General features: G+C 37.2%; 1 protein-coding gene across 1 annotated transcript in view; it reads left to right on the top strand.

Moving 5' to 3' along the window:
* The window catches only part of COL9A1 (collagen type IX alpha 1 chain), an 87,040-nt gene that overhangs the window by 23,123 nt on the left and 36,180 nt on the right, over positions 1-27,737 (top strand). Inside the window, exons 11-25 of the mRNA XM_034990906.1 lie at positions 7,068-7,121; positions 7,381-7,416; positions 9,333-9,356; positions 10,186-10,239; positions 11,736-11,789; positions 12,657-12,689; positions 13,645-13,701; positions 15,360-15,413; positions 19,533-19,586; positions 22,062-22,115; positions 25,038-25,091; positions 26,682-26,735; positions 26,876-26,929; positions 27,065-27,118; positions 27,551-27,604. Coding sequence (XP_034846797.1) covers positions 7,068-7,121; positions 7,381-7,416; positions 9,333-9,356; positions 10,186-10,239; positions 11,736-11,789; positions 12,657-12,689; positions 13,645-13,701; positions 15,360-15,413; positions 19,533-19,586; positions 22,062-22,115; positions 25,038-25,091; positions 26,682-26,735; positions 26,876-26,929; positions 27,065-27,118; positions 27,551-27,604 — 744 coding nt within the window. The remainder of the gene's footprint in view (positions 1-7,067; positions 7,122-7,380; positions 7,417-9,332; positions 9,357-10,185; positions 10,240-11,735; positions 11,790-12,656; positions 12,690-13,644; positions 13,702-15,359; positions 15,414-19,532; positions 19,587-22,061; positions 22,116-25,037; positions 25,092-26,681; positions 26,736-26,875; positions 26,930-27,064; positions 27,119-27,550; positions 27,605-27,737) is intronic.

Genomic DNA, 27,737 nt, shown 5'->3' with positions numbered 1-27,737 from the left:
GGTCCTGCGAGGGTGGAGATAGCTCGCGGCCCCCTGGGGAGAGCACACAGCGCGGGCGTTCCCTGCTCTCAGCAAACCCCTAGGCCTTCCGGGTGCCTGCCCGTAACCCCCCGCTCCTTGCTCACCGCCTGAACTCTCAGCCCCACTTCCGGCACAGGGGGAACTGGAGGAAGAGGAACGTTGGTCGGCGCTGGTGGGGCTTCGGTGGGGCTGCGCAGCAAGTAGCCTTTGGTCCTGCCCTTCCACGGGCACTTCCTAGATTAATTTAGTAAAGGACCTGCAGGCAGGGGAAGGGGCAGAGTACTAAATCCTGAAAAAGAGGAGTAAGAAAGATACCTTTGAGGGGAGGGCCCGAAGTGAGTGGGAATGTGTGTGTGGGTGGGGGGGGCAGGGGCAGGGAAATGGTCAACGCACAAAGAACAGGAAATTCGAAACTAATTTTCCTCTTTCCATGTTTTTTTGACTCAGAAATAAGCTGAGTAGGGTTGCTTGAAAATTGGGAATCCTCATCCTTTCTCCAGTTTATCCGCCTTTACACCTCTCCCTCCCCTCTATTGAAGAAAGCTCCTGCAGAATTGTAGGATAAACCTGACAGTAATAAAATTGCCTCAGAGCATAGTGACTTCAGGACTCTCTGCTTCTCCTGTCTCCATGTGCTGGACTAATGGGTACAGAAGTCCTACTACAGGCCAGTCCTTGACTTTAAAGCTGGGATACAAAGTGAAGTAAAATGAAGTTACGTGTTCTCAGAAAACATGCCGTGGTGCATTCATCAAGTTATCCTTCAAGTTACCACTTTATGTGGTTTCCAAAACCTAAAGACTTTTCTAAATAAAAGGAAGCACCTGAAAACCTATGATTATAATTCCCAAGAATCCTTGACTATAGTTTTTACATATTGAAGGAAAAAACCGCTAGATTTTAGTGTTTATTAAGATGGGCTTTCTTTACAGAGATTACCATTATGAGGGTATTTGTCTATGCTATTTAGTACTTTAGGAAAGATTTTGTTTTACAGTTCAGAGCCCCAAGTTTGAACTTTCTCTGTGATGCAAAGTGAGTGTGCAAGAATCCCCCAAGAACTAATATTTGGATAATACAAACTGAGTATCAAACTAATATTTGTATAATACGAACTGAGATTACATAACTTGTTGGTTTTCCAGTTCTTTTTGAAACACTGAATTACTTCAAACTGTCACAGCATAATAAAAAGGTCTGATGAATCCAAGGCTACTCTATAGAACAGTAGCCCAATATGGGTTGGATTTATTTCTGCATCTCTATGAAACTTGGATCTGCCTTTTGTGTGAAAAGAAAATGTATGATTACATTATTATTATTATTATTATTAATTTTTGTGGTGGTTGAAGCATAAACTAATCACCTGGAGTCTTCCCTTGGTATTGAGTTGAAATACTTTCATACAGGGCTAGAGTTATCTGTGCATCAGTTTAATGGTGCTTTTGTAGCATGCTCAACGTGCTACAAATTCTTCTTTACCTTTTACTGTAAGGTCATAAAGACGATACCTGGTTTTGCTTTATAAAGTAATTCCCCCATTTCAACAGACATTTTGGATAAACAATTGAAAGTGCTTAAAAAATCTTTGAAGTACAATATAGTTAACAATGAAAGGAGTTTTTGTCTTGGTCTATAGTTGCAGTATTGTAGTAAGACAACCATGTATGTGCCAGTTTTTCAGGCATTTCCTGGAACAGAAGTTAACTCTACTTAAGCAAAAAGTTAACTATGCTAATATGCATTTGTGTAGAACTTTTTTCCTCAAGTGCAGTCACTTTAACCTTACATAACCTGGAAGGCAAGTTTGGCTAATATTATTCTCCAGAGATAAGAACACTGAATAATTTTGAGGACAAGTAGTTTCCCCAGGGACCCAGAGTTATTAAGTGGCTAAGATAGTGAAAGAAACTAGATTTCTTCATTTTTAGACTCGCTTTCTCTCCAGATAGTTTTGCCTCATGTGGCTACAAATGAGTATCTTAAATAGATGGATAATCAGAGACAATAGAAGAAGAGTGATAGTGAATTTTTAATTATCTGAATTCCTAGCCAAGAAAAATGATATGGGTCATTAAATGGATCATAGGAATAATTTATAATTGATATTTTCTAATTATTTGTAAATATTGGTATGGTTCCACCAGATTTTGACATGAAGCCACATGGGGCTTACAAGATTCTGACTTATTGTATTCTTTGGCTCATAAACAAATCTTTTACCTTACATTGAGACTAGGCATTGAGAATAATGAATAATGAAAAATCAGTAACTGGATCAGTTTGCTGTTTGTTTGTCCCTGGCCATAGGGGAGCTAAGTAAGCAGGAGAGCTCCAGTGATCTTTTCTTGTTAGGTGAGCCCCAGTGTAGTGGTGGGACCTTAAAGCTCCAACCTCTTTGTCTTTTGCTCTTTGGTTCATTGCAAGGCTATACTTTTTGGTAATGTGAACAAATGGTTAATCAGATGATGTTTGGAAGAATATGGACGGAACATGATTTAAAGGGTAATTATCCTAAGTGAAGTGAGTTTTTTTTTTTCTTTTTTTTTCTTTTTTTTTAAGATATATTTTTTTTTAATTCTTATGTTAATCCCCATACATTACAACATTAGTTTTAAATGAAGTGTTCCATGATTCATTGTTTGTGCATAACACCCAGTGCTCCATGCAGAACGTGCCCTCCTCAATACCCACCACCAGGCTAACCCGTCCTCCCACCCCCCTCCCCTCTAGAACCCTGCCTGCCCTTCAGAGTCCATCATCTCTCATGGTTCGTCTACCCCTCTGATTTCCCCTGCTTCATTCTTCCCCTCCCGCTATCTTCTTCTTCTTCTTCTTCTTTTTTTTTCTTAACATATATTGCATTATTTGTTTCAGAGGTACAGATCTGAGATTCAACAGTCTTGCACAATTCACAGCGCTTACCAGAGCACATACCCTCCCCAGTGTCTATCGCCCAGTCCCCCCATCCCTCCACCCCACCCCCCACTCCAACAACACTCAGTTTGTTTCCTGCGATTAAGAATTCCTCATATCAGTGAGATCATATGATACATGTCTTTCGCTTTTTGACTTATTTCACTCAACATAATACCCTCCAGTTCCATCCACGTCGTTGCAAATGGCAAGATCTCATTCCTTTTGATGGCTGCATAATATTCCATTGTATATATATACCACATCTTCTTTATCCATTCATCTGTCGATGGACATCTTGGCTCTTTCCACAGTTTGGCTATTGTGGACATTGCTGCTATAAACATCGGGGTGCACGTACCCCTTCGGATCCCTACTTTTGTATCTTTGGGGTAAATACCCAGTAGTGCAATTGCTGGATCATATGGTAGCTCTATTTTCAACTTTTTGAGGAACCTCCATACAGTTTTCCAGAGTGGCTGCACCAGTTTGCATTCCCACCAACAGTGTAGGAGGGTTCCCCTTTCTCCGCATCCCCGCCAACATCTGTCGTTTCCTGTCTTGTTAATTTTAGCCATTCTGACTGGTGTGAAGTGAGTTTTTTGACAGAAAATGTAGAAGATTCATGGCAGCTATGCTTGTAGAATTATGCCTTGAGTCTCACGAGCTGAGTAGTTGGAATGTTGGAAGGAAATTACTATTGAGGGCTGGTGTTTTCTGCCAAGCAGCAGCATGAAAGTTCAGAACACAGCTTCAGTATCATCCCCATACGGAACTTTATCTTCATAAACATTCATATGAAAGCAATTCTTTCTGCCACTGGTAATATTTTTCTCTGTCAATTCTTTGACAGATAAGAATCCTTGCAAAATGGAATTTGTGTGTGTGTAAATATAAATGTGGGAGATTATATATATATATATGTATATATGTAAAATTAAAGAAGTCAGAGCTTGGTTATAACCTTGCACGCAAAGGACAACTGTGTTATTATCAATAATCAATAGAGATATTCTTATTGGCACTATTTGCTGACATGCTCAGTGAGCTCTGAAAACAGTATTTTATTCATTCTTATAGCATCCATCTAAGGTAGGCAGAAGCAGAATTAGAATTAAATATAGGCATTACAGTTAAACCATGCCACTTGTTTCAGGAAAGAGGTTAGAACATCCTCAGGATGTATACAACTACTATCCCTGGCAGATGCTTATATGATTAGAATAGAGTGTTATTAAGAAATTATTCCAAAAGGTCAGTGTAAGTGGAAATAGTCAGACATCAAAGAAATCTGAGGGGGCCATAAAATACAGTACCCATGGTTAATATCTAGGTATTTGTTTGTTCATTTGTTTGTTTGCAGAACCCCTTCTGTATGAGGTTTTAAGCTCCCAGAGGGCAGGAAACATGTCTTATACTTCAGGTGAACTCTTCACAACATCTATAGCAGTGCTGACCATATAATAATGATGATAATAAGAATAGCTAACATTTATTCAGGGCCCATTCTATCAGGCACTGTTGTAAGCATTTTGTGTGTAATATCGCACTTAATTTTCAAAATTACCATATCAGGTAGATATTAATATTATACCTATTTTTTTTCAAAGATTTTATTTATTTATTTGACAGAGAGAGACCTAGTGAGAGCAGGAACACAAGCAGGGGGAGTGGGAGAGGGAGAAGCAGGCTTCCTGCGGAGCAGGGAGCCCGATGTGGGACTCGATCCCAGGACCCTGGGATCATGACCTGAGCCTAAGGCAGACGCTTAACGACTGAGCCACCCAGGCGCCCCTATACCTATTTTATAGATTAAGAAACTGAGGCACTGTGCAGTTAAGCAGGTTGTCATGGTTGCACAGCTAATTAGTGGCAAAGTTGGGATTAGAACCCCAAATAAAGATGATGTAGAGGGATAAGTGTCATAGCCTTCTACCTAATAGACTAAATTAAATATTCAGTATTCATGTATTGAGTATGTGTTAGACGCCAGGGGCAATGTGCCTGGATTATCATGGACATGCAGTCTTTGTCCTTATGGAGCTTATGGTTTTCTACATAGCTATTTCATAACAGAGTTCACTGTAACATCTGACACCAAAATGTATTAGCAGTTTGTTTTTTTATTTTTTTAAAAATATTTTATTTATTTACTTGAGAGAGAGTGAGAACTAGAGAGAGAGAGAGCGCACACACTCAGAGGGAGAAGGGAAGAGAGAAGCAGACTCCCAGCTGAGCAGGGTGCCTGATGTGGGACTCCATCTCAGGACCCCGGGATCATGACCTGAGCTGAAGGCAGATGCTTAACCGACTGAGCCACCCAACACCCCTGTATTAGCAATTTAATTCAGAGAACTTCCTAGTGATAGACATAATTTATTATGTATTATAGAAGGTACTTTAAATAAGAAGTGACGTGGAAGCAGCCTCCGTGTTGTCCAACTATTTACTTGGTTCTGCTTTATTATTATGCTGCTGAAATTCTACCATATATTGTAGCTATTGCTCACCAATCTCGTCAGTTACTTCAGTCACATATTGAAGATTGTTAATTGGTTGCATGTGTGGGAATTGGCCAGGATTGATTTTGGAGGGTATATACATGAAGCGGGAGTTAGGGGTTCCATTAGTCAGATGTGTTCTCAGGTTTGTACAATCTATGTGCCGTATGTGCCTGTAGAGAATGCTCTGGATGTATGGCTTGTTTACCAAAATCAAAAGCCAAGGTTTCATTACTACCAGTGCTCAGGACCTAAGATGCTGGGGCTTGATCCCAAATTACAGTGTTGTATTTAGAGTAGTGTGATTAAAAATCAAGGACAGTCTGTGAAAAATAGAAATTTATGTGTGTTTAATAATTTTCTTTGGTAAATTTCCAGTAATTAACATTTTCAATTTATTTTTTTCTACTTCCTTTGATTCACTCTTTGGAGTTATAAGAGAAATGGATTGATGTAGAGAAATGTAAAAATGGTGGCCAGTGAACTAATTTTCTATATAAATTATATGACAGCATTTTAGTGATATGTAGACTATGACAGATTAAATATGGATTTTGGTGATGCATTTTTAAGTAGGGCTTTCATACTTGCAAGGAATCCCTCCCTCGATTAGTACCATTTGAGTCTTTTTCAAAATCTTGATAATAGTTTTGTAAAATGTTTATATATGCATGCACATATGTATATGTACATATACATACAGATACTCATACACATACTTATCTTTCACAAGGTATAATTTCAATATTGCATTATAAATGATATCTAAAAGTGTCAAAGAGTAAAGAAAAAATTAAAAAAATAAAAATGCATCTTCATCAAATATGGAAATTCAGGTGTATAATGTAGTGTTATCAATGCTTTAAAATCTATTTTATATTGAGGATGATGGTAAAAAAAAGTACTGGTAGGGAAAATGAGAATGTTTGGAGGATATGCTTTAAATAACATATTTAGTATTAAATATGATATATAAAATGTGTTTTATAGTAATTGGCTTAAATTCTACATACTAGGTGACACACATGAAAATATATACTTAATTATAGTTATTTTTACTAAGGCAGATAGTGTAGAAACATGCATGCTCTCAAATATTTTATTTTAAAAGTTAAGTTTCTTCAGTAAGCAATTGTTATTGCTGGAAGATGGCCAGAGGCTTTAGATGGCTATAGAGCAATAATGAGATTGAGTATTTTTAATTCCTATTAAAGAAATATTTTATTAACTCTCAAAACACTATTAGAGAGATATAGAGACATATAGTATTTTTATTTTATAAATGAAGTAAAGGAGGTGCATAAACATGGGTAATGGACAAAGCCAGATCTGTTGTCCCATTAGATGTGGGTATTAGAATGCTATAATTGTTATACGCATTTTTCCAAAGCGGAGACAAAAAGTACTAAAATTATTGGACCCTGTTAGCAGGAAGTTAGGAATATGATAAAATTTATCAACAGAAAGTAACAGGCAGTTGATAAGAATATAGGAAGGTATTTCTTTGTAAATTTTTACATCATACAAAGATAACCATTCTGTACATAATTGATAAATAAAATGCAATTATCCACTTAGGGCTTTGCCTAAGGATGCTATAATATTTCTAACATCATCTTGCTTTGTTAGGGATTAACAGGACCTGATGGATCCCCTGGTTCTGTTGGACCAAGAGGACAAAAAGTAAGTTAGCCACCTGGTATTAATTGCTGGTATTAGTTAGATGCTGAAGTATAATTTCATTATAGTGTTTGCAAATCAACTGAAAAATTAGTTATGAAACAGAGGAAATATACTTGTTCAACTAAAATCGTGTTTTAGTTGAATTAAATTAAAAACATCAAGATGGAGTGTTTTAATGATTTCAAAATTTATGCAATTTACATATTTACATATTCATGCCACAAAAAGCTAAGTACAATGAAGCTGTTTTTATTTTTAGGGAGAACCTGGTGTTCCTGGATCTCGCGGATTTCCAGTAAGTAATTGTAAAGTGACAGAATTGAAAATCTCCCATTTTTCCTGTTATTATGAAATGTTTAAATGCAGCTTTTGACATAATATGCATCACAAGGGAGTTCATGACTTACCTGCTATGGTAAACATTCTGGGTATGAGTATTGAACATTTAGAGAAATTTGAATGCACAGTATAAAATACATATGTCTGCTTACAGATGGTATCTCCCAATAGACAACTCCCCCTTCACTCCCCTGATAGAAAACATTTCTTGCATAATAACAGCAAATCTAAATATTCGATGTTTAGACCATAATATCACACCACTTCACAACTGGTTTTATCTCTAATGGAATGTCAACCATCAGATATAATTACCAGCCTGATTCCCCGGTTAGTCCTTTCCTGCATTGCCCAATCTGGCTGATTTGTGTGTTATTTCTATTTATAAGGGGGCTACTATGTTCTCAGGCTGCTTTTCCTTTCCATTTTGCTCTTTATTCCTCTTTTGTTCTTGTCATTAATCTGTATTTGTCGTCTTTGTTTTCTATTTGCACTGTTTTTATGGCCATATTTCACTGTCTGTCAACTTTTCCATTACAAGGCTATTTTCAGAAATAAATAGCTTGCTGGCCTTACTCCCATATTTTTCCACTCAGAGCTCAACATCTTACAGAGATGCCTTTTTTAAAAAACTGAGTGAAATTTGAAATTTGTCAAACATCTAGAGCTATGGTAATGAAATAACTTATTGATTACTTTGGTATTTTCAAGCATAATACTTATTCCCCAAATTGATTTACATATTAAAATGATCAAATAGGAGTGATTTTTCAAATGCCTTGAAAAAGCCCCACTTATTATTAAAAGATACTGCTCATGTGAAATTCGTGCTTGTTTTGGCTGCCTAAATAATTAGAAATAATAATATCATTATCACAGGGTATATGTTGATTCCACTAAATGCTTCATATATGGATATTTTAGAAAATGAAGTCTGGAATGAAAGCTAACATGAATATGGTATCAGAGATAGCTGCAAATAAAAGTTATTCAAGCCAATGTATCAGGGAAAGGAGTAATGAGGGGGTGGGGGGCGGGGAGGGGAGGGGAATATTGAACCTGGAAAGCAAAGATAGAGAAAAAGGGATTCTAGGCAGCTGATGTTCAGTTATATGAAGTTCAACAAGCATATAGTTAGGGTTTCACATATATTAGGCCTTGTGTTAGGAATTGAGACTGGGAGTATAAATAAGATGTGGTGTCAATCCTTGGTTATATGCAGTTCGGTGTTGCTAAAGAGATATAAAGGATAAAGGAGAGGGAGACAAAATAATTAGCTTTAAGATCAAATTCGGGATATTAAATTAGGATCCCATAGTAAATCATTTCTGGAGTGACACCATTTTATTTTCATCTACTGGATTTGGTGTCTGGAAACAGTCCTACCTGTCAAAAGAGGGTAGCTTCTGGTCTTTCCCCCCTCCCCGCCTTTCTGTGCTAAATGTTTGTTTGGGAGGATTTCCAAACATCACATTATAAATTATAAAGCAGTACACTGTATTGCTTTTAATGTAGATTTCTTATAAAACAGCAAAAAAATCTTTGTCAGGTTGTGTTGTGTTTCTTTGTGAGTGATGCTAAGTTCTGACGGTAAGCATGAATGACTTCTTTGATTTTCTTAAAAACAAGTTTGGAAAAAGTATTATGGGTTAGCTTAGATATCCAAGCTATATTTGAGGTGCTGAAACAAGCTTCTTCCTTTAGAAGTAGAGCCACGTTTGCTTTTCTTTATCCAGTCCTTTCTTTCGAATGAGCATCATATATTTATTTAGTGACAAAGTTTATACTTTTTTTTTTAATTGAGTTATGTCTGTCTATATTTATATTAAGTTTAAATCACATACCATAACAATTTTTGTTTTAACCTTTTAGGGACGTGGTATTCCTGGGCCCCCTGTAAGTATCATCTCTTGGTTTATTTCTACCTAAGTCTGTAACAATGGCCTATTTCTCCACTCCCAAGCTTACTCGCCAACGGACACTACCCATGGTATTTATAGTGTCCTACATACATGACCTTAGGTGGCTAAACAAAAAATTTTATTCATTTTAGAAATTTCTGCTCCATTTTAAGTAATTAAAATTTGGTCAAATGAGTTATTGTGTCATTGGAAACCAAAGCTAGCACAGATACGTAATCCTGAATCAATTACTTACCATATTTGATATGATTTATGATAGATTATAAAACCACCTATAAGTCACCATGTCCCTTTATTTATTTATAATTATGTTTTTTAAAAAATTGAAGTATAATTAGCATACAGTATTATGTTAATTTCAGGTGTCTAATATAGTGATTCAACAATTCTCTACATTACTCAGTACTCACCACAATAAATGTGGTCATCATTTGTCACCGAATAGTGTTATTACCATCCTATTGACTATGTTCTCTATGCTATACTTTTCGTCTCTGTGACTCATTTGTTTTATTGCTGGAAGTTTGTACCTTTGTACCTTGTACCCCCACCCACCTCCCCTCTGATAACCACCAGTTTGTTCTCTGTATTTAAGAGTTTGGTTTTTTTGTTGTTTGTTTGCTTGCTTCCTTGTTTTGTGTTTTAGATTCCACAAATAAGTGAAATCATATGGTGTTTGTTTTTCTCTGTCTGACTTATTTCACTCAGCATAATACCCTCTGGGTCCATCTGTATTGTTGCAAATGGCAAGATCTCATTCTTTTTTATGGCTGAGTAATATTCCATTGCATATATACATACAGGGTCCTCCTGGGGCAGCAGGACTCCCTGGAGAGCTTGGCCGTGTTGGACCAGTTGTGAGTACTGCAGTGCATTTTGATAGACATTTGCTGATTTAGTGGAAGACATTACTCAGGAAGGCAAATTGCCCTAACTGTATGCTTTCCCCTGCAAATCCAAAAAATGGCAGATGAATTTCATTCCAGTTCATAATATTGATGGGAACCAGGGATAATAATGTTACCTCATTTTTGTAGGGTGATTTTAATTTTTTTCCCAAAGTTATCAGCTAAACTTTTCTTCCCAACTTCTAGAATTAGTGATCAGTCAAAAGGGTGTCACCTCCATCTAATAGACTCTCAGCCAGAAATAAGGTCCAGTGTCTTTTGTATTAGGCTAACTGCATGAAATGAAAAGTGAATATCCAAAAATTATTGCCAAGTATATTTATGTTAGGATCATTAAATTATAATTGAACCAACAGAACTTAACATTAGGCAATAAAGAGCTGAACTCCATAGGAGAAATTGCTGGTAATAAGTTCTTGATGTTACTATCCAATAAATATTTCAAGGATGTTGAGAGGTAGTGACATTATGTAGAGGATAGATGATTGTAAACGCATTGAGAATAGGAGCCATGTGTTATGTACTTATTCTTGCTTCTCTATATGTCTTACAATTTGATAAAATTATTCACTGAATGGATGAATAAACCTGAAATGGTTGTAAGGTTAAATTAATTGTAAGATGCTTTTGACTTCTTACGGTAGAATATTAAGAAGGAAAAGGTATGCAAGGAGTAAACTCTGGATGTTAAGACAAATTGAAATCCATTTTTTTTTTTTTAAAGATTCTAATTTATTTGACAGAGAGAGACACAGCAAGAGAGGGAACATAAGCAGGGGGAGTGGGAGAGGGAGAAGCAGGCTTCCCACGGAGCAGGGAGCCTGATGCGGGGCTCGATCCCAGGACCCTGGGACCATGACCTGAGCCGAAGGCAGACGCTTAACGACTGAGCCACCCAGGCGCCCGAAATCCATTTTCATTTGAATTTAGCCATCTTTGATCTTCAGTCCCATTTGCAGAAGAGTACGGTGACAGGCCAAGGAATAGCTTGTGGGTAAACAGCACGAGGGAGAGTCGGGCATTGCAGAGATTAACCTTCCTTCCCAAGGCTTCGGGCCAGGTGCAAGCCTTCTTTTGCTACCATTATCTGGATAGCACTAGCAGTACTGGCTGTTCCAGTTTCTCTTAAATCAACTAGAAAAATATGTAGTGTTGCCAGTTTGTTTTTAGAATAAAGTGATCATTCTATAGAGAAGAACTGGCTTTGTTTTTTCCCCCCAAATCTCCTGCCTTGTTTTATTACTTTGGTGAGACTGGAGCTCCTTTATTCTTCTGGTTTTGTGGAGCTAATTGGATTATGGGCCACCCCTCGATTTTCGTGGCAGGTCTATGCATGGCTGAGCTCTGTGGGGGTTTCTAGTAATATTCTCTCATGCCTCACCAGTTTTATGCACTGTGTTTTGACATGTGTATAACCACTGTGTCACGATTTTCAAATAACTTAGGGTGACCCTGGGAGAAGAGGACCACCTGGCCCCCCTGGCCCCCCGGGACCCAGTGTAAGTTATTTGTAGCTTGAATTTTCTTGTATCTGAGAGTTAGGATTAAAGAAACCTAAGAACCAAAAATGGAAGTACTTGTTAATCAAGTCATTGTTCTAAAATTCCAAAATGGCTATCAATTTTTTCACCCATTCAGAGCATGGGTCTTTTTAGGCCAGAAGGGTAGAGGAATAACAATGATTTAAAAGGTGGTTTTCTCAGGGCATGGCTTACTCATATATTTGAAGTCCTTTGACATTTGTGATTTTGCAAATGCTTAAAACTTGGCTGTATAAAAGGGACATTTTCAAATGAACTAATGTTTACAAAGGATTTACACAGTAAGCAATTTAAAAAATAGGAGTTTAAGTAGGAAATAATCCACATTTTATTTCTTTTCAGTTTTTTAAAAGATGTATTTATTTATTTGAGAGAGAGAGAAAGAGAGAGAAAGCACATGAGTCGGGGAGGGGTAGAGGGAGAGGGAGAGAAATCCTCAGGTAGACTATCCACTGAGTGGAGCCCAAAGCGGGGCTCATCTCATGGTCCGAGATCCCAACCTGAGCTGAAATCAAGAGTCAGATGCTCAACTGACAGGGCGCCCTGATAACTCATATTTTAGATGTATGATCCAGAATTCCCCATATTATCTATTCTGTCTCTCATTTCAGTTCTTTTCAGCTCCCTGAAAGAGGGGTCTCCAAAAGGAATATGCCCATGAGTCAAAGTTTAAGAATATTAGCATGTTATATGTTGCTATTTGTTCCTTATATTCTATTGAACAAATATTTTTATTATATTTTTGTCCAGTGGACTTTCTATTATAAGTAGGTTTGAATACGGTATTTAGCTATATTCTTAACTTTAATATTTTCTTTACTTTAGGGAACAATTGGCTTTCATGAAGGAGATCCATTGGTAAGATGTTTATCTTTGAACGAAACAGTTTAAGTCAAAGACAATGTAATCTTCAGATGAGTTCTCTTTAAAATTATCTTGCTGGAATATGTTGTATTTCTGTGTTTTACTTTACATGGGTAGCAGAGCAATCCATTGCACTAGTGGGCTGGTGGTTTGTATAAGTGGTTTTCATTATGGAATTTTTTTTTTTTAGATTTTATTTATTTATTTGACAGAGAGAGATTGAGAAATAGCACAAGCAGGGCAGGGAAAGCAGCAGGCAGAGGGAGAAGCAGGCTCTCTGCTGAACAGGGAGCCCGATGTGGGGCTTGATCCTAGGACCCTGGGATCACTACCTGAGCCGAAGGCAGCCCCTTAACTGACTGAGCTGCCCAGGTGCCCCTGTTTTTGCTCTTCCCTAGTCTTTTTACTTTATGACTACGGCATCGTTTTCACCAGAGCACTCCAATTTCAGGAGCTAGAAGTCAAACAACTCCCTCTGAGACTTGTTTTACTTATAGCCTAATATTCAAATGATGTTGGGAAACTGTACTAAGTGCAATTTTGGCCAATTTGACAAGGGTTTTGTGGGCCTCAGGATAGAGCTATTCTGGTGGAAGTGGGAGAAGGAAAGGATCAGGTTGTGGTACACTAAGTTGGAAGAATTTGGTATACTAGGTCTGGAAACATTTTATTTCTTTAATAAATCTGAAATAAATATGGCAAAAATATTAGCATTTATTAAATCTGGATGGTGAACACGTGGGGGAAGCTTGTTCTATTCTCTGTGCTTTTCTGTAAGCTAGGAATATTTCTGAGTTTAAAAATGAAATATTGAAAAAAAGGGATATTCAGACTTATTTAATGAATATAATTATACTGGGGTTCTGAAGCTGCAATCCCTAAAACAGTACCATTTTGTCATAAAGGGGGGCTCTAATTTATGCTCTCTCTACCTCTCTCTCTTTGGCAGTGTCCCAATTCCTGTCCACCAGGTCGCTCAGGATATCCAGGCTTACCAGGCATGAGGGTGAGAGAATAATTTCAGTATTTTATATTCAAGAGTATTATCCATAGAAAAAAAATAGATCCTTTCCTGTAAGCACCGTCCTTTCTGGTGCAAGACCCCATTTTGATGAATTAGGCCTGTCTGTGTTTGCTTATTCTTCGGCTTAGTCTGTGGTGGTCCTTCAGTCCTAGAAACTCCAGCTGGTTCCCCTGGCAGGTACACAGAGACATGGATGTTTGATTACACGATACTTCTCTTGTTCCGGGAGGAAATACCAGTAAAATGTACTGGCTCGAGATGCTATAACACCAAATAAAGGTTCCGAAGTTTGCTTCCTATGCAGGAAGACTGGGGAGTAATCGCACACATAATGTATTTGAAACTATTTTAGTTAAAAAATTGGGAAAACAGTGCAAAATAGGCAAGAAAAGAGACATCCCCAAAATGCTTTTCTCTCACTCTATATCATAATTGCTTCAAAATTTCCCATAAAAAAATACCAAATGTTGGGGTTAAGTGGCTTTTTCTCTCTAGTCTATGAGGTCTGAAGTGATTTTGAAAATTCCAGACCAGAGGAGTTCTGCTATGATCTGAAAGGCCCCAGGGCACTGGTTTTCCAATTATGGTTTTCTCTAAGGTTGGTTTAGTGGGTTCTCACAACTGCAGAAGATTTGGTCCTGGATTTTTTTTTTTTAAAGATTGAATTTATTTATTAATTTGACAGAGAGAGAGATAGCGAGAGCAGGAACATAGGCAGGGGGAGTGGGAGAGGGAGAAGCACGCTTCCCGCGGAGCAGGGAGCCCGATGCGGGGCTCGATCCCAGGACCCCAGGATCATGACCTGAGCCGAAGGCAGATGCTTAACGACTGAGCTACCCAGGCGCCCCTGGTCCTGGACTGGTGTCTTATTTTTCACCAAGACCTACACTGTCAGAACAAGAAATTCTCCGAGGGTGAAAGCTCTGATAGACTTAATTTTGGAATGTTCGTTTCCCATTTGCCTCATGTTACCACCCAGAGCACACACATGCTTAGAACTAGTGGCCCGACAAGAAGAGAGGGATTTTCTCCTCATGCTATGCAGCTTTCACGGACTGCCCTTTAGGGCTTTCCCTTTGCATTTGTAATTGTGTACAAGAAGAGGTGGAAGTCGTGCATCTGGGGAGCTGCCTTTCTTATATCAGCTCTTTTTCCACCAAGAAGGAGGTGGGTATAGAGGAGGCGGAAGGGTTTTCGGAGCAGCATGGAGAGAGCAGGGGATAGCCAGCTGAGCTCGGTCAGGACTGTCACCTTTGAGGAAAAAGTTCCTGATGCTGGACAAGGCTTAAAGCTCTTAACCCAGCTGTGAGAGGAAGTTTGGGACAGAGGGATCTAGGGATCAGCTGGTAATACATCATGTTGCTGAACTGGGTAATGAAGCTTTGTTATTCTAGAACAGTGGTTTTCTATTAACTAGGAGTTAATATTTATCATATACACTAGTCATGTAATACGCGTGGCAGTATTAAGGTCATTGAAGGCGTCATTTTCTTTGTGACATAACCTTTTTCTGGGTAGCACACTGACACATTTAGGGAAGCAAGATCACTTTATGACCTTCTGACCACTTTCTGTGACAAACCCAATAGAATTATTTTTTAATTTGTTAATTTATTTACTTGTTAATTATGCATTTTTAGGGTCATAAAGGGGCTAAAGGAGAAATTGGTGAACCTGGAAGACAAGGTCACAAGGTAAGAAAAATGAGTATATAGTGGGTAAACTGTGATTAGGAGGTAGTGATTGCTTTTATTCCAAGGAATTTTAAGGAATAAGAAAGCATGAGATTTTATCCTTCCTTTTCAAATGATGATTGACAGGTTTTCAGTAGCTGCATCAATATTCTGACTAAGCATAATATTCTCATGTTGTTCAATTACAAGAAACAATAATACACCATACATTTCATTCTTTCCTGTGTTGTTGCTCCTTGCTTTTCTTTTGAAATCAATCACACTCAGCTTTTTTTCCTTGATGCTTTTGATAGTCAAACATTATTCAGCTAGATTTTCCACTGCACTAAGCAAAATTTTATGACATTTGTAAAATTTTATGACAAGTGTTGCTGACACTAGCAAACAGGAGGTTGAGAGCTGATAGCTTCTCATCTTAAGTTCTGAAATAATTTGTCTGTTTCTGACTCCATTTCAATAGAATTTAGATTTTGAGTAATTCGAAAGTGAGTGATAGAATTATGTTATTATCTGGATAGAAACATGGAATCCACAGCACAACTTGCTTTGGAGCTGGTGTGCCTTGCAGAAAAACCAAGGCAAAAATGTGAAGTAAAATGAATTATTTGCTTTTTTTTAAATCCACTGGTGTAAATTGTCTAAGAATTTGACTTCCTGCATAACAGAAGTTTTGTCCCTGTTAATTCTGTGATATTTTACAAAGTCAAACTGTTCTTATTAATGTGGATTTTCTAGACTTTGTTGACTGTGCCCTTCTATACCTTTATTGGGCGGAGACAGAAACTTAGTCTTTTTCTTTGGAAGTTAAGAACTGGAGAGGCAATTTATTATATCTTCAGGCATTAATATCCTTGAACTCTAGCTAAAATCAGTCTGTTGAACAACGTGAGATAATCAGGATAAATAAGCCAATTTTCTCGACCCTATTACAGTTTGGACATTTATTTCTAGTCTTTTATTACTTGGGCCCTGAGTAATTAAGGTATTTTATCTATCTGGAATGTAACAGCTGGGTTCTTAATGTCAAATTGGAGAAAGTAGAAAAAAGTTGAGTACTTTAGAAATTTTTCTGCATGCTCATTCCCCCATTAAATCTTGAAATTCATAGTTAAAAAAATTCAACAAATATTTATTAAGTACCTGCTGTGTGCCAGGGTTTATTCTAAGTGCCAGGGGCACAGAAGTGAAAAAAATATGTCCCCCCACAGGAGACTGGCTAAATTAAGTATGACATATCCTAGATATCTTAGATAATATTCTAATATAATAGAATATTATCTAACCACAGAAAAAGGTGTGTAAGGATATTACATTATACCAAAAGATATTCATGAGTTAATGCATGTAGTCAAGCAGATATGGTAGACTTCTGTTATTTTTGATGCCATGCTCTTTTCCTTCTTCTTTTAGTGACCCCTTTTCTTTGGGGGAACTTTTACAACCCTATTTGGGGATGGAGCTGTCAATTAGAGTATTTTCCCCCCTCTCTCCAAGAAACTAATATTATTGATACCTATACTAACTTGATTTTCAGTGAAGAACCTGAAAATTGTTTGGGTGTGTGAGATAATTGGCCAAAATTTTATTGGTCATTGTTGAACACTCCTTTAATTTATTTCACATGTTGTGTCACTTACACCTTGTGTCTTTGAAAATTTATATGGGAAGATAGGATGACAATAGTTCATTGAAGAATGAAACTTAAAAGTGTAATAGATGCACTGAACTGTAAACTGAAAGTGGATTCACAATTCTGCCTTGAATTTACTCTACAAATTAGTTAATGAAGATTTTAAATTTTGTTTATGGATGTAGGAATGAACAGTCAAAAGTCTTTCAGTAAAATGATAATAAATTTCTATTCCTAAATTTGTCATTATGTTGTGGTTATTGATTAGTTGTGTGCTATTCATCTACTGGTAAAATATTTAAATCAACTATATTACTCCAAGGTTTATCCTGGAATCTGTAGGAAAATACCCCAAACCTTGCTAATGAAAACTTACTGTACCCCAAACTTTGCTAATGAAAACTTACTGTGCACATATCCATCACTGTTGTTTTGATAGTTAGGCAGGGACATAGAGATAGCAGTTAATTACACACATGTGTTGATTATCCATTCCTCGAAATAGCTAATTCTCTGGCTTTCCCATTGGGACTGCCTCTCCTCGCTGTCAATCATATATTCTTATGGAATATAATCTGAATAAAATTATGAGAGTGAAACCACTATGTAACCCTCTCATAATTGATTCAAAAGTCAAGTATAAATGATTTAGGCATAACCTAGTTCTTTGCAGTTATGCCCAAAAGTTCTATATTAATATTGCTGTTCAATTTTCTGTATTTCTCTCTGTGTGTGTATGTGTGACAATCTCTATAAGGTATAGTTTGTAGAGAAAGAACATGGATGAATTGAAATATGTAATAAACAACAGAAATAGATTTTTATCTAACATTATGCACATAACATTAAAATGAATTTTTCTCATGATTAATTTTACAATTTAAGATATCCATTACCATAGGAAATGTAAGGCAGTATATTTCTGTAAAAAAAAAAAAACCTTGTCAGAGGGAAAAATAACATTTTTTCAGAGTCAGCCAAGTAATCTTTCTGTAAGAAACAGCAGTTGTATTTCTTTTCTAACATTTTAAATATACTAAATTATATATACTAACATTTTAAAGTATATCAGAGGTTATAAAATTAATATCAAAAAGTCAAACAATAATTAGAAAACAAAATGGAAGAAGATTCCATTGGCAATAGCTACCAAATAGTAAAGATACCTTAGAACAAACTTAAATATTCAAGACTAATATGAGGAAAAGAGCAAAGCTTTATTGAAGGAAAGAAAAAGATTTGATTCACTAGGGAGATACACTGAGTTCCAAGATAGACTCAGTATTGTAAAGAATCTAATTCTGTCCATATTAATCTTTTCATTTAGTGCAGTCCTAATATAAAACAAGTAGTATTTTTGTGAGGATTTTCCAAATAATTCTAAAGTGCATCCGGAAGAGTAAACATTTAGGAAAAACTGAAAAATAAGAGTAACCATAAATGAAAAATAAAGCTAAAGGAATTCTCTCTATCTGAGACTAAGATGTATTATAAAATTTCAATAATTAAAATGTGGTATTGGCAAATTCATACAACAGATGAGAAGAGCAGAGTAGGAAATCTAGAAATGAGTATATTTCACAATTTACTATATGTTAAAGAAGAATTTTCCAGTCTATGTAGAGAGAATCTAGTATTCAATAAATGATATTAGAGAAAGTGGCCAATTACCAGGAAAAAAAAATGATAGATTTCTTTTTTTAAATTTAAATTCAGTTAGCCAACATATAGTACATCATTTATTTCAGATGTAGAGTTCAATAATTCATCAGTTGCATATAATACCCAGTGTTTATCACATCACATGGCCTTCTTTATGCCCATCACCCAGTTACCCCATCACCCCACCCACCTCCAAAAATGATAGATTTCTACTTTATATTTTACATTAAAATCAATTAAAGATTTCTATGTAAAAAATTAAACTATGAAGTTATAGAAGAAAAATACATATGAATATTTATATATTTTGGGTATGGAGAAAGCTTTTCTGTGGGTGACATCAAAGGTACAAGCCAAGAAAAGAAAGACTGATTTAAATACTTTTAAAAAATTGTTTTGGTAGAAAAATTATAATAAGAAAAGTTAAAAGTGAAAATCACAAATAAATAATATTGTAGTTGATGGAAAAGTTTGCACAGCATGATCATATTTTCCTAATAACACCCCCCCCACACACACACACACTGGAAACATGAATGTATATATGTTCTCTCTCTCTCCTTTCCTTCCCCATGACCCCATTATAGAGAAGCATCTAAGATGTTACTGGTATTTATAGTTAAAAGGTGGGCTTTGGGTGACTTTATTCGTATATTTCTCTGTATTTTCTATGTCCTACAATTAATATGGATTACTCATATAAACTAATTTAAGAAAGTATAGTAACATAACTCAGGGGATGCCAAGTGAATTTCAAATGTGCTGAGTCATCTATCTATGCTCATTTGCTAGAATAACATTTGGTGTGCTTTTCTGTTGTTTATTAGGGTGAAGAAGGTGACCAGGGGGAACAAGGAGAAGTTGGAGCTCAAGGACCTCCAGTAAAGTATTTTAAAAAAATATTTAACTAGGATATGCAAATATTCTTTTTTCGTGACTTTTGGAATATTTCCTGTTTAGCATTTGGATTAGTAGTATTACATTAACATATTTTCCCACCAAGCCAGCATTGGGAGATTTCCATTTTTTCAAAATAGGAAAGGATCCCCATTGTATATTCAAGCACCATTTTTACAGAAAAATTTTACCTATAATTACATACATTCATTTACTAGATTTCAGGGCTAGGCAATCTGAAAGTAAATATTGAACACAAGAGGTTGATATACATATTTTATATTCTATGGTACTTTCACATGATACAGAAAATTTCATGTACCCTGAATATACAGCAGGTACATCATCCACTGGATTTAAGTACCTTATGCCAGCATGTAATCATTATAATTAGAACATTTTTAATAGCTTGTAATCATGTCTTTTAATAAAAAGTTAGTCCCTTGTGCTTTGGCAGATTGCTGCAATTATATGCACAATGAGGTAATTTGGGGCATTGGCATACTTCAATTTAGTGTTTGCTACATCAAAATTTATACTACTTTTGTATACGAAAGTAGAATTGTCACACTTTTTTTCTTGTCAAGATGAGTAGTTAACAATTATGGAAATAATAATTTCTGAATATCCATTGAACATTGCAGCTAGCCAAGGCCTTTGCTATGTAAAGGACACGCTCAGGTCCTATTCTCAGGAACTAAAGAGTTAGGGAGGACAAATATGAGGCCATCCTTCCTTGTCCTGCTCTGCTCTTCCCCAAACAACTGGCTTTTTATGAAAGAGTTCAGGGAGCTGTGTAGATTAGTACTTACCCCAGAGTTTAAGGAAATTCCAGCTAAAGTAAATGAGTCTGAGCATTTGTAAGAATGGCCTCTGTTTTTAAGCCACATGAGAACTTTAAGGAAACCTGGAGGAATACGAGGTGTTTATTTCAGAAGATTGTCTTCCCTGAGCCTTTGAAAGGAGACAATAAGGAGATGGACTCTATTTTGTAGGAGGGAGATAGCAATAGTGTAAGAGATGTATGCTTTTTTTTTGATCTGATGAAAATTTAGTGGGGACTTAAAGTTATTTTTAAAGCTGTCCCTCCAAATCCTGAGAACAGGATTTTGCAAGCAGCATTTAAAAGTATTTTCATGGATTAAGGATATCTGTTGGGTTCTGCATGGCTCAAGTGGTCCATTGGGTGCTATCGTTAGTGCTTGCTGACCTTCTGGTGTTTGGCAGTAGGCTTGCCAAAATGTTTCTATAAACTTCACAAATGCTCACTTTTTAAATGTGCTTCTATAAAGTAATGCACAGATTTAAAAAAAAATGCTTTGGGGAACATTTATATATAAGCTCTGTCCTTCAAAGTAGTCACCTTAAGAGATAATCCACGGCATTCTCATGTCACTTCCATTGGCTCAAATATTTTTGGAATTCTTTTTGTAGAATTATCTTCAGAAAGAGCAGTTTTAATCTGAAATGGCCATTTCTCATTTTATATCCCAAGTGGTTATCCTAAGCTGGATCATCTTACACATTCTGGTCATTCCTAACTGATCTACACAGAATTTGTGACTGATCTAGATGCAGGCAGGGTTGGCCAGAGAATTGCCCCATTTTCTCCAAGGCAGAACACAAGAGAATGACTGGCCAAGAGCTACTTGATCTTAAGCCAATTAGCAAATTGCTCAGAAGTGGCCACTCCTTCCTGAAGGAGCATCCCCTTGCTGCTCCTCCCAAGAGAGCACCCAGGTTCCCCCTTTACAGGATCCACTCCTGGAGCCCTGCTCCTGTGGGGCCAGAGAATGGAGAATGGTGACATTCCAGTATTGAAGAAGATTCTAGAAATCATACTCACATCCTTATTTTTAGGCTTACCCACTCCTATGCCTGAGATGGGGTGAGATGGATTCGTTGTGCCCCAGGTGGGAATGCAGAATGCCTCTATCATAGAGATGAGTAGTGACTCCTAGTGGTTAGTAGAGACTTCAGCTCCATTTACAGGTCCTAAGCTTTTGTGGACTAGCCTGGAAACCGAATGGCCTTTGATGGCATACATTGGTGGGGAAAAATCATTACAAAGTTTAAAATTACAACCATCTTATGTGTAACCAAGTTACAAATCATGAAGGAAGTAGAGATGGCAGTGTATTCTGTACCTAAGTTAAAAAGTAAGTCAAAATACATGATTGTACTTCTCTTAAGCTAATGATGTTTACTTTCTTGTCATCAGTTGATTGCTCCAACTCCAGGTTTGTGTACGTCTTCAGGGTTTTAGAAGAGTGTTTACCATCAGAAGAATTCTCCTTGGATTTTTCTTTCTAAACTAGAAACATTTGTTTACATAATGTCACTATTTCTTATTGTTACCTTTAGTTATGTTAACATGCTTCTGGAGGAACTTCTGTGATGAGATAAACAAGTGTGTGCTTCAGCTGAAAAAATTCACCATTCTTTTTTTATATTTCCAGGGAGCTCAAGGATTACGAGGCATTATGGGCATAGTTGGGGCCAAAGGGGAAAAAGTAAGATGATGATGATGATATGATATCAAAATGTAAAAATACTTGTTTGCCCATTTAAAAATATCTTATTTTCAGCAACATCATTTTTTAATTTCTTATTTGCTTTGTAGATGTTTTGTTAGGTTTTCACATTTCTGTTATAAACATAGATGACAGAAATGAGTAGGTATGTATGATACTTGTGTATTATATATTTTAAATTATATTGGGTAGATAGGAATACGAGGGATGTTACATTTGTATTTCTTTATCATTACCAATAGTTAATACTGATAGCACTGACACAATATCTGGAAATCAAAGCAAATACAGGGGAGGATGGAAAGGGAGAGGTAAGAGAAGGCAGGATCTCCCCAGGGACACGAGGGCCACCCGTGGCCCTCCCTCCAGGCTGGTTGCTGAGCTCTGTCCTCAACAAGGATCATACACTTGTGGCCAATTTACCAACCTGTCCTTAGCCCAGTCTCAAAAGCCAGATTCTCCTACCATTTCCATAGCAAGGCACCGTGAGATGATGGGGAGATTCAAAGGGTAATAAGGACTTCAAATTTGTTATTTATTGGGAGAAACAAACGAGTAGATAGCTAACTACAGTGTAAACAAGAGACACGTAAATTTGAGGGCAAGTAGAGTAAGGGACTGAAGACGAAGGAGTGCTGGCTATTCTTGATCAGGGAACTGGGAGGGCTCATGGAGGAGGTGACATTAGAAGGATGCCAGGCCTAGAAGGATAACATGTTCCCACTGGTGGAGGATGGAGAATGGGGAATGCTTGGCTGGGTGAATATCATAAACAGAAACAATGGAAACCTGGACATTCCTGATGTGCTCAGAAATGTTTTTCTCACTGTGTGTGTGTGTGTGTGTGTGTGTAAGGCTGTGTCTAGCTTTTCTATCAGATTTTAAGAAAATGGTTACCACTTAGAGAGTATATTAGGAAAGCCAATTTGTAGGTTCCAGGAGAAACAAAAAAGCACTTTGCCTGCCACCACTTCTGACCCTCGCCTCTTTCTCTTTAGAACTTCTATGGCTAATTTGTGTCATTTCACACAGAAGCAGAGACTTTTATTAACAGCTAAGCAGGAATAACTTGCACATTGTAGGTGCTCCATAAATCAAATTTTTCTAAAAGAAATGCACATTTTTGGAAATTGAAGGAATTATTTTGCGACCAATTCCTTCAACTTCATTTTTTTTTTTCAGCCTCTTTGTCCCTTCTAGGTATTCTCATTCTGTCTGTTTTACTCTTCTATTTCCTCCAGAATATCTCTTTTCTAAAAACACTGTATTTTAAAAAAACGTGCTTCATATTTCTATATTCATGTTACCTTAAGTAACATTCTGTGTGTATCTCTTCTGTTATTAAATAATAAATCCCATTTATTTTGAAGTTGCTGATACCTCAGCCTTTGCTTTTTCTGGGTTTAAATCATTTAAAATATGTGACCCCACACTTTGAAACCAATTACTGTTCCTGATATGCTCTTTATTTGAAGTATTTTTTTTACTTGGCATTTTTCAAAATGTCTCATTTCCTTTGAGTTCTGTCAAATTGCTTTCAATAACAAAAAAGAAAAAAAAAGAAAAAGAAAGCAAGCTCTTCTCATGAACTCAGACCCCTGGAGTGGTTGCCTAGTAACAGCATTTTGGAACTGAGCTCATGCTGAACAGCAATAAGAGAGAGAGTGTATCACAGCCATTTCTATAATGCAAAGGCCGGACTCCGCGCTCACAACGCAGGGTGAATGATGAATTCAAGGTCTTTTTTGGGTCTTCCAAACCTCTTCTTCCCTGGTGAATGTAAAATGCTTTCTGCTCTCTTCTAGTGTTTAGGGATCAAAGAATTTCAAGTCTCTGTGGTGCCTCTGCTTCAGTTGTGTTCTTTCTTTGATTCTGCCTTTTCTGAACCTTCTATCAAAGGTTTTCTAATTCTTAATTCTTACTACAGATGCTGTCCACCTGGTTTTCTTGGCCTGACATCCATCCAGCACTCTTTTGACTGTTTTCCATTTATTTTATCATCTCCTTATCTCAACCCTATTCATTAGGAGATGGCCTGTTGACTTCAGTCACCCTTCTGCCTTCTCATTCACTTAGCGGATGAGAAAAAGATTTAAAGAAGGGGGTTGTATTTTATCATGTAGCGTATGCAGGAAGCACTAAAAAAACCCTGATATATTTGTTTTAAGATCACATTTTGATTCTTATCATTAAATAAGGTGGTGATATGTACAATATAACCAAGTCACCATTGATTTCAAGATAATTAGATTTATGAAGCTCTGTAGTTCCCATCTCTTGGTAGGGTGAATCTATTGTTAAGAAAATAGATGGATTCTTTTTATATTAACCAAACCTAATGTCTATCTAGAATGGAATGGGGGCCACTCAAATCCTTATTACAATTCATTCTTCTAAATCACATGGCTGGACTTCTGATTCTGGATCTTGGTGGAAATCCGGTGTCACAGAATCCCACCCACAGCTGTGGCAGCACCAGTCCATGGCAATCTTTCTGTTCTTTGGGTGGCTCCTTGGTCTTCACCATTAATGAATAGCTATAGAATCCTGAGAACCCCGGAGGGTGACTCCTAAACCTCCTCTGGTAGGTTTGCCAACTTCTCAAAATAGGTACCAGTGTTTATAATTCATGTCATCAATCAAGGATGGCTGTAGTGTTAAAGTATCCAGAGTGGTATCAAAGACTGGCCATCAGTACTCTTGGTGGGATGAGGAGATGTAAACTAGTGTTTTCACATCTGAGGTGTCCAACTGAATACTCCCTGGGGTTCACCGATGAATACAGTATATATTACAGACACAAAACCTCCTTTTTATCTGGCTATTAGTGTTCTATGGAAAGACTGATGTGCCTTTTAATGACTGATCTCAATTTCATTTCTTCGTCTTGTTTTTTGGCAGGGTGCTCGGGGCTTAGATGGAGAACCTGGGCCTCAAGGTCTTCCTGGTGCACCTGTAAGTAGTTTTCCTTTTACAAGACCCAATGATAGATTATTTAGCAATGATCAGTGATAGATTATTTGCTCTGTGTGTGTGTGTGTGTCTGCATGCAAGTGTCTTTTACATGTGAATGATTCAAGTGGTAAAATTGGCAGTAGTTTTTATATTTATTTAAACAAATTTTAATTAAGATAAGCATCACTTCCTTGAATAAAGAGAAATGTTCTTTTGACTTGATATGGGTTTTTTTCACATAGGTGAAGTCAAATTGTTAAGTTTTTTTTTTTTTTTTTAGATTTTACTTATTTATTTGACAGAGAGAGACACAGTGAGAGAGGGAACACAAGCAGGGGGGAGTGGGAGAGGGAGAAGCAGGCTTCCTGCAGCGCAGGGAGCCCGGTGCGGGGCTCGATCCCAGGACCCTGGGATCATGACCTGAGCCGAAGGCAGACGCTTAACGACTGAGCCACCCGGGCGCCCCAAATTGTTAAGTTTTTATGTTTGCTGTGTTTTCCTTTTGTTTTGGCTGCCAGGATGCTTAGAGTCCACAGTAACTGTCTCATTTCAGCTTCTTGGGTAATTCTATCCTTTTCTGTGATTTCTGATCTCATTATTCTATATTTTGACTGCTATATGTACATGTGTCATTATTATAGGCTGCCTCAGACCTTTTCTAGAAATAAATAAAAAAGCCACCCATTAATAACCACCTTTATCACAGAAAAAGTAGAAAAGGTATAAGAAAAATAGAATTTCCAACTATCAAGCTCTTATGGCTCAAGGGAAAATGTAACTACATTATGCATTACGAGATCCAGCACTGGAGTATGTGGTAGAGGTAATGCATGTAAGAGGAGGATCCTAGAGGCGGGTTGATCTGGAAAGCCGTTCTGGGTGGGAAAGACAGCAGAGCACAGGTGAGAAGGAACACTGTTGGTGGTGATGGGGTGTGTGTTGTCACAGGGACTGTTACTGCTTGGCTTGGAAAGTTTCTGTTGAGAAGATGAAATTGAATATATAAAGTAGGATCACGTTGTGGAGAGTATTTAATGCTAATGGGAGCAATTTGAACTGATCTAGTAGCAACAGGAAGCCATTTGAGGTTTTAGAGTAGTTATGCAATTCAACAAAAGCTCTAGCTTAGGAAGACACATCCTCTCATCTATTACCCTCTATACCATAAATCAACATTAGCTGGATAATTTTGACAGAAACCGTTATTATTGCCTGGAGAGTGAAATAATATGGAGAAAAGATGGGCAACTGACCCAAACCTCAACCCACCATGATAGTCAATGAGTTTAGCTGATACGTGGACATAGTTACTGACGTTAAGTTTACCTGCAGTATGGATCCAAAGAGCACAGAAGATTTACACATTTAAAATGAAATCAAAGGACATGTGAGTCTTTGTGATCCCTATGGCAATATAAATTTTTAAGACAATGTAATTTTTATAAAAAGATTTCTTGAGCTGGGCATCCATGACAGAGCAAAGCATTGGGGTGAAAGAGCAGTAATAAGGTAATATGGATGGTGTTTTATAGTTTCAAAAGTCTATCAATAAGTAGCTTTTGCTATTTTTAACATTTTATTTTCATACAGGGTGATCAAGGACAGCGAGGACCTCCAGGAGAAATAGGTCCCAGGGGAGATAGAGTGAGTTCAAATTCATGTCAGTCACTATAGACATCGTGCTTTTTGGTGTCCTCTGCTGATTATGCTTATGTCTTTGATGTGTCCAAAGTGTTGTGATAAATGAGCATGTCTTGTCTATCCCTTCCCTTCTGCTCTGCAAGGGCCCTCAAGGTTCTAGAGGAATTCCTGGCCTCCCTGGGACCAAAGGTGACACGGTATGTCCTGAGCCATAGTCATCCACCACATTTTTCCAAGTGATTATTAACTTGTAATAAAACTTTAGAAAATAATGAAGGGAAGAAGAATGCGACTGTTTCTAAGACACAGGGTGTTGCTTTGTGTGTCTTTAGGGCTTGCCAGGTGTGGATGGCCGTGACGGAATACCTGGAATGCCCGGGACAAAGGTAGCTATGTAGCCCTGGCCAACTGAGCCCAGCATTTCCATTACTACATTACTGGGAGATTTTCTCAGCTGGTTTTGGCTTTTTTCCTCCATTTAGTTTTTTCATCAAGTGTCAACTCAAAAATACTATTAGAATAGTATGTTTGTTTACTTGGTTTTAGGAACTCAGTAGAAATGCCCTGTTGATGAAAGCAGTTGAAAGAGATTGTGTATTTTGATTAAATTTATGTCCCAAGTCCATCCTCCCCATCCCGTCCCCCGTCCCACCTCACACCGCCCCCCCTCCCCGCCCTGAACTGGATCATATTTTAAAAGTGCACATAAGGTCCCCTGTAGGGAATCCTTCTATGCAGAAGCCCTGTGTCCTTTCTTTTCTTGAAAGACATAGCAGTTCACACATGTTCGATGATGCAATAAAAACTTCTTTTCTCAGGGTGAACCAGGGAAGCCTGGGCCTCCTGGTGATGCAGGATTGCAGGGCTTACCTGTGAGTATTTGGGTCTTTAAATGTTTATTGGTTTAGCTACATATTTGGAAAATACGAATTTTAGGGAGAAATAAATAATTTGATAAGTTCTGGGGAAGAAATATGATGCTTTAAGTTTACATTTTTACAGTTT

The sequence above is a fragment of the Mirounga leonina genome, unplaced genomic scaffold, assembly GCF_011800145.1.
Source record: "Mirounga leonina isolate KUSES-001 unplaced genomic scaffold, KU_Mleo_1.0 Mir_53, whole genome shotgun sequence".
In the NCBI taxonomy this organism is placed as follows: Eukaryota; Metazoa; Chordata; class Mammalia; order Carnivora; family Phocidae; genus Mirounga; species Mirounga leonina.
This window is presented reverse-complemented; position numbering and strand designations above follow the sequence as displayed.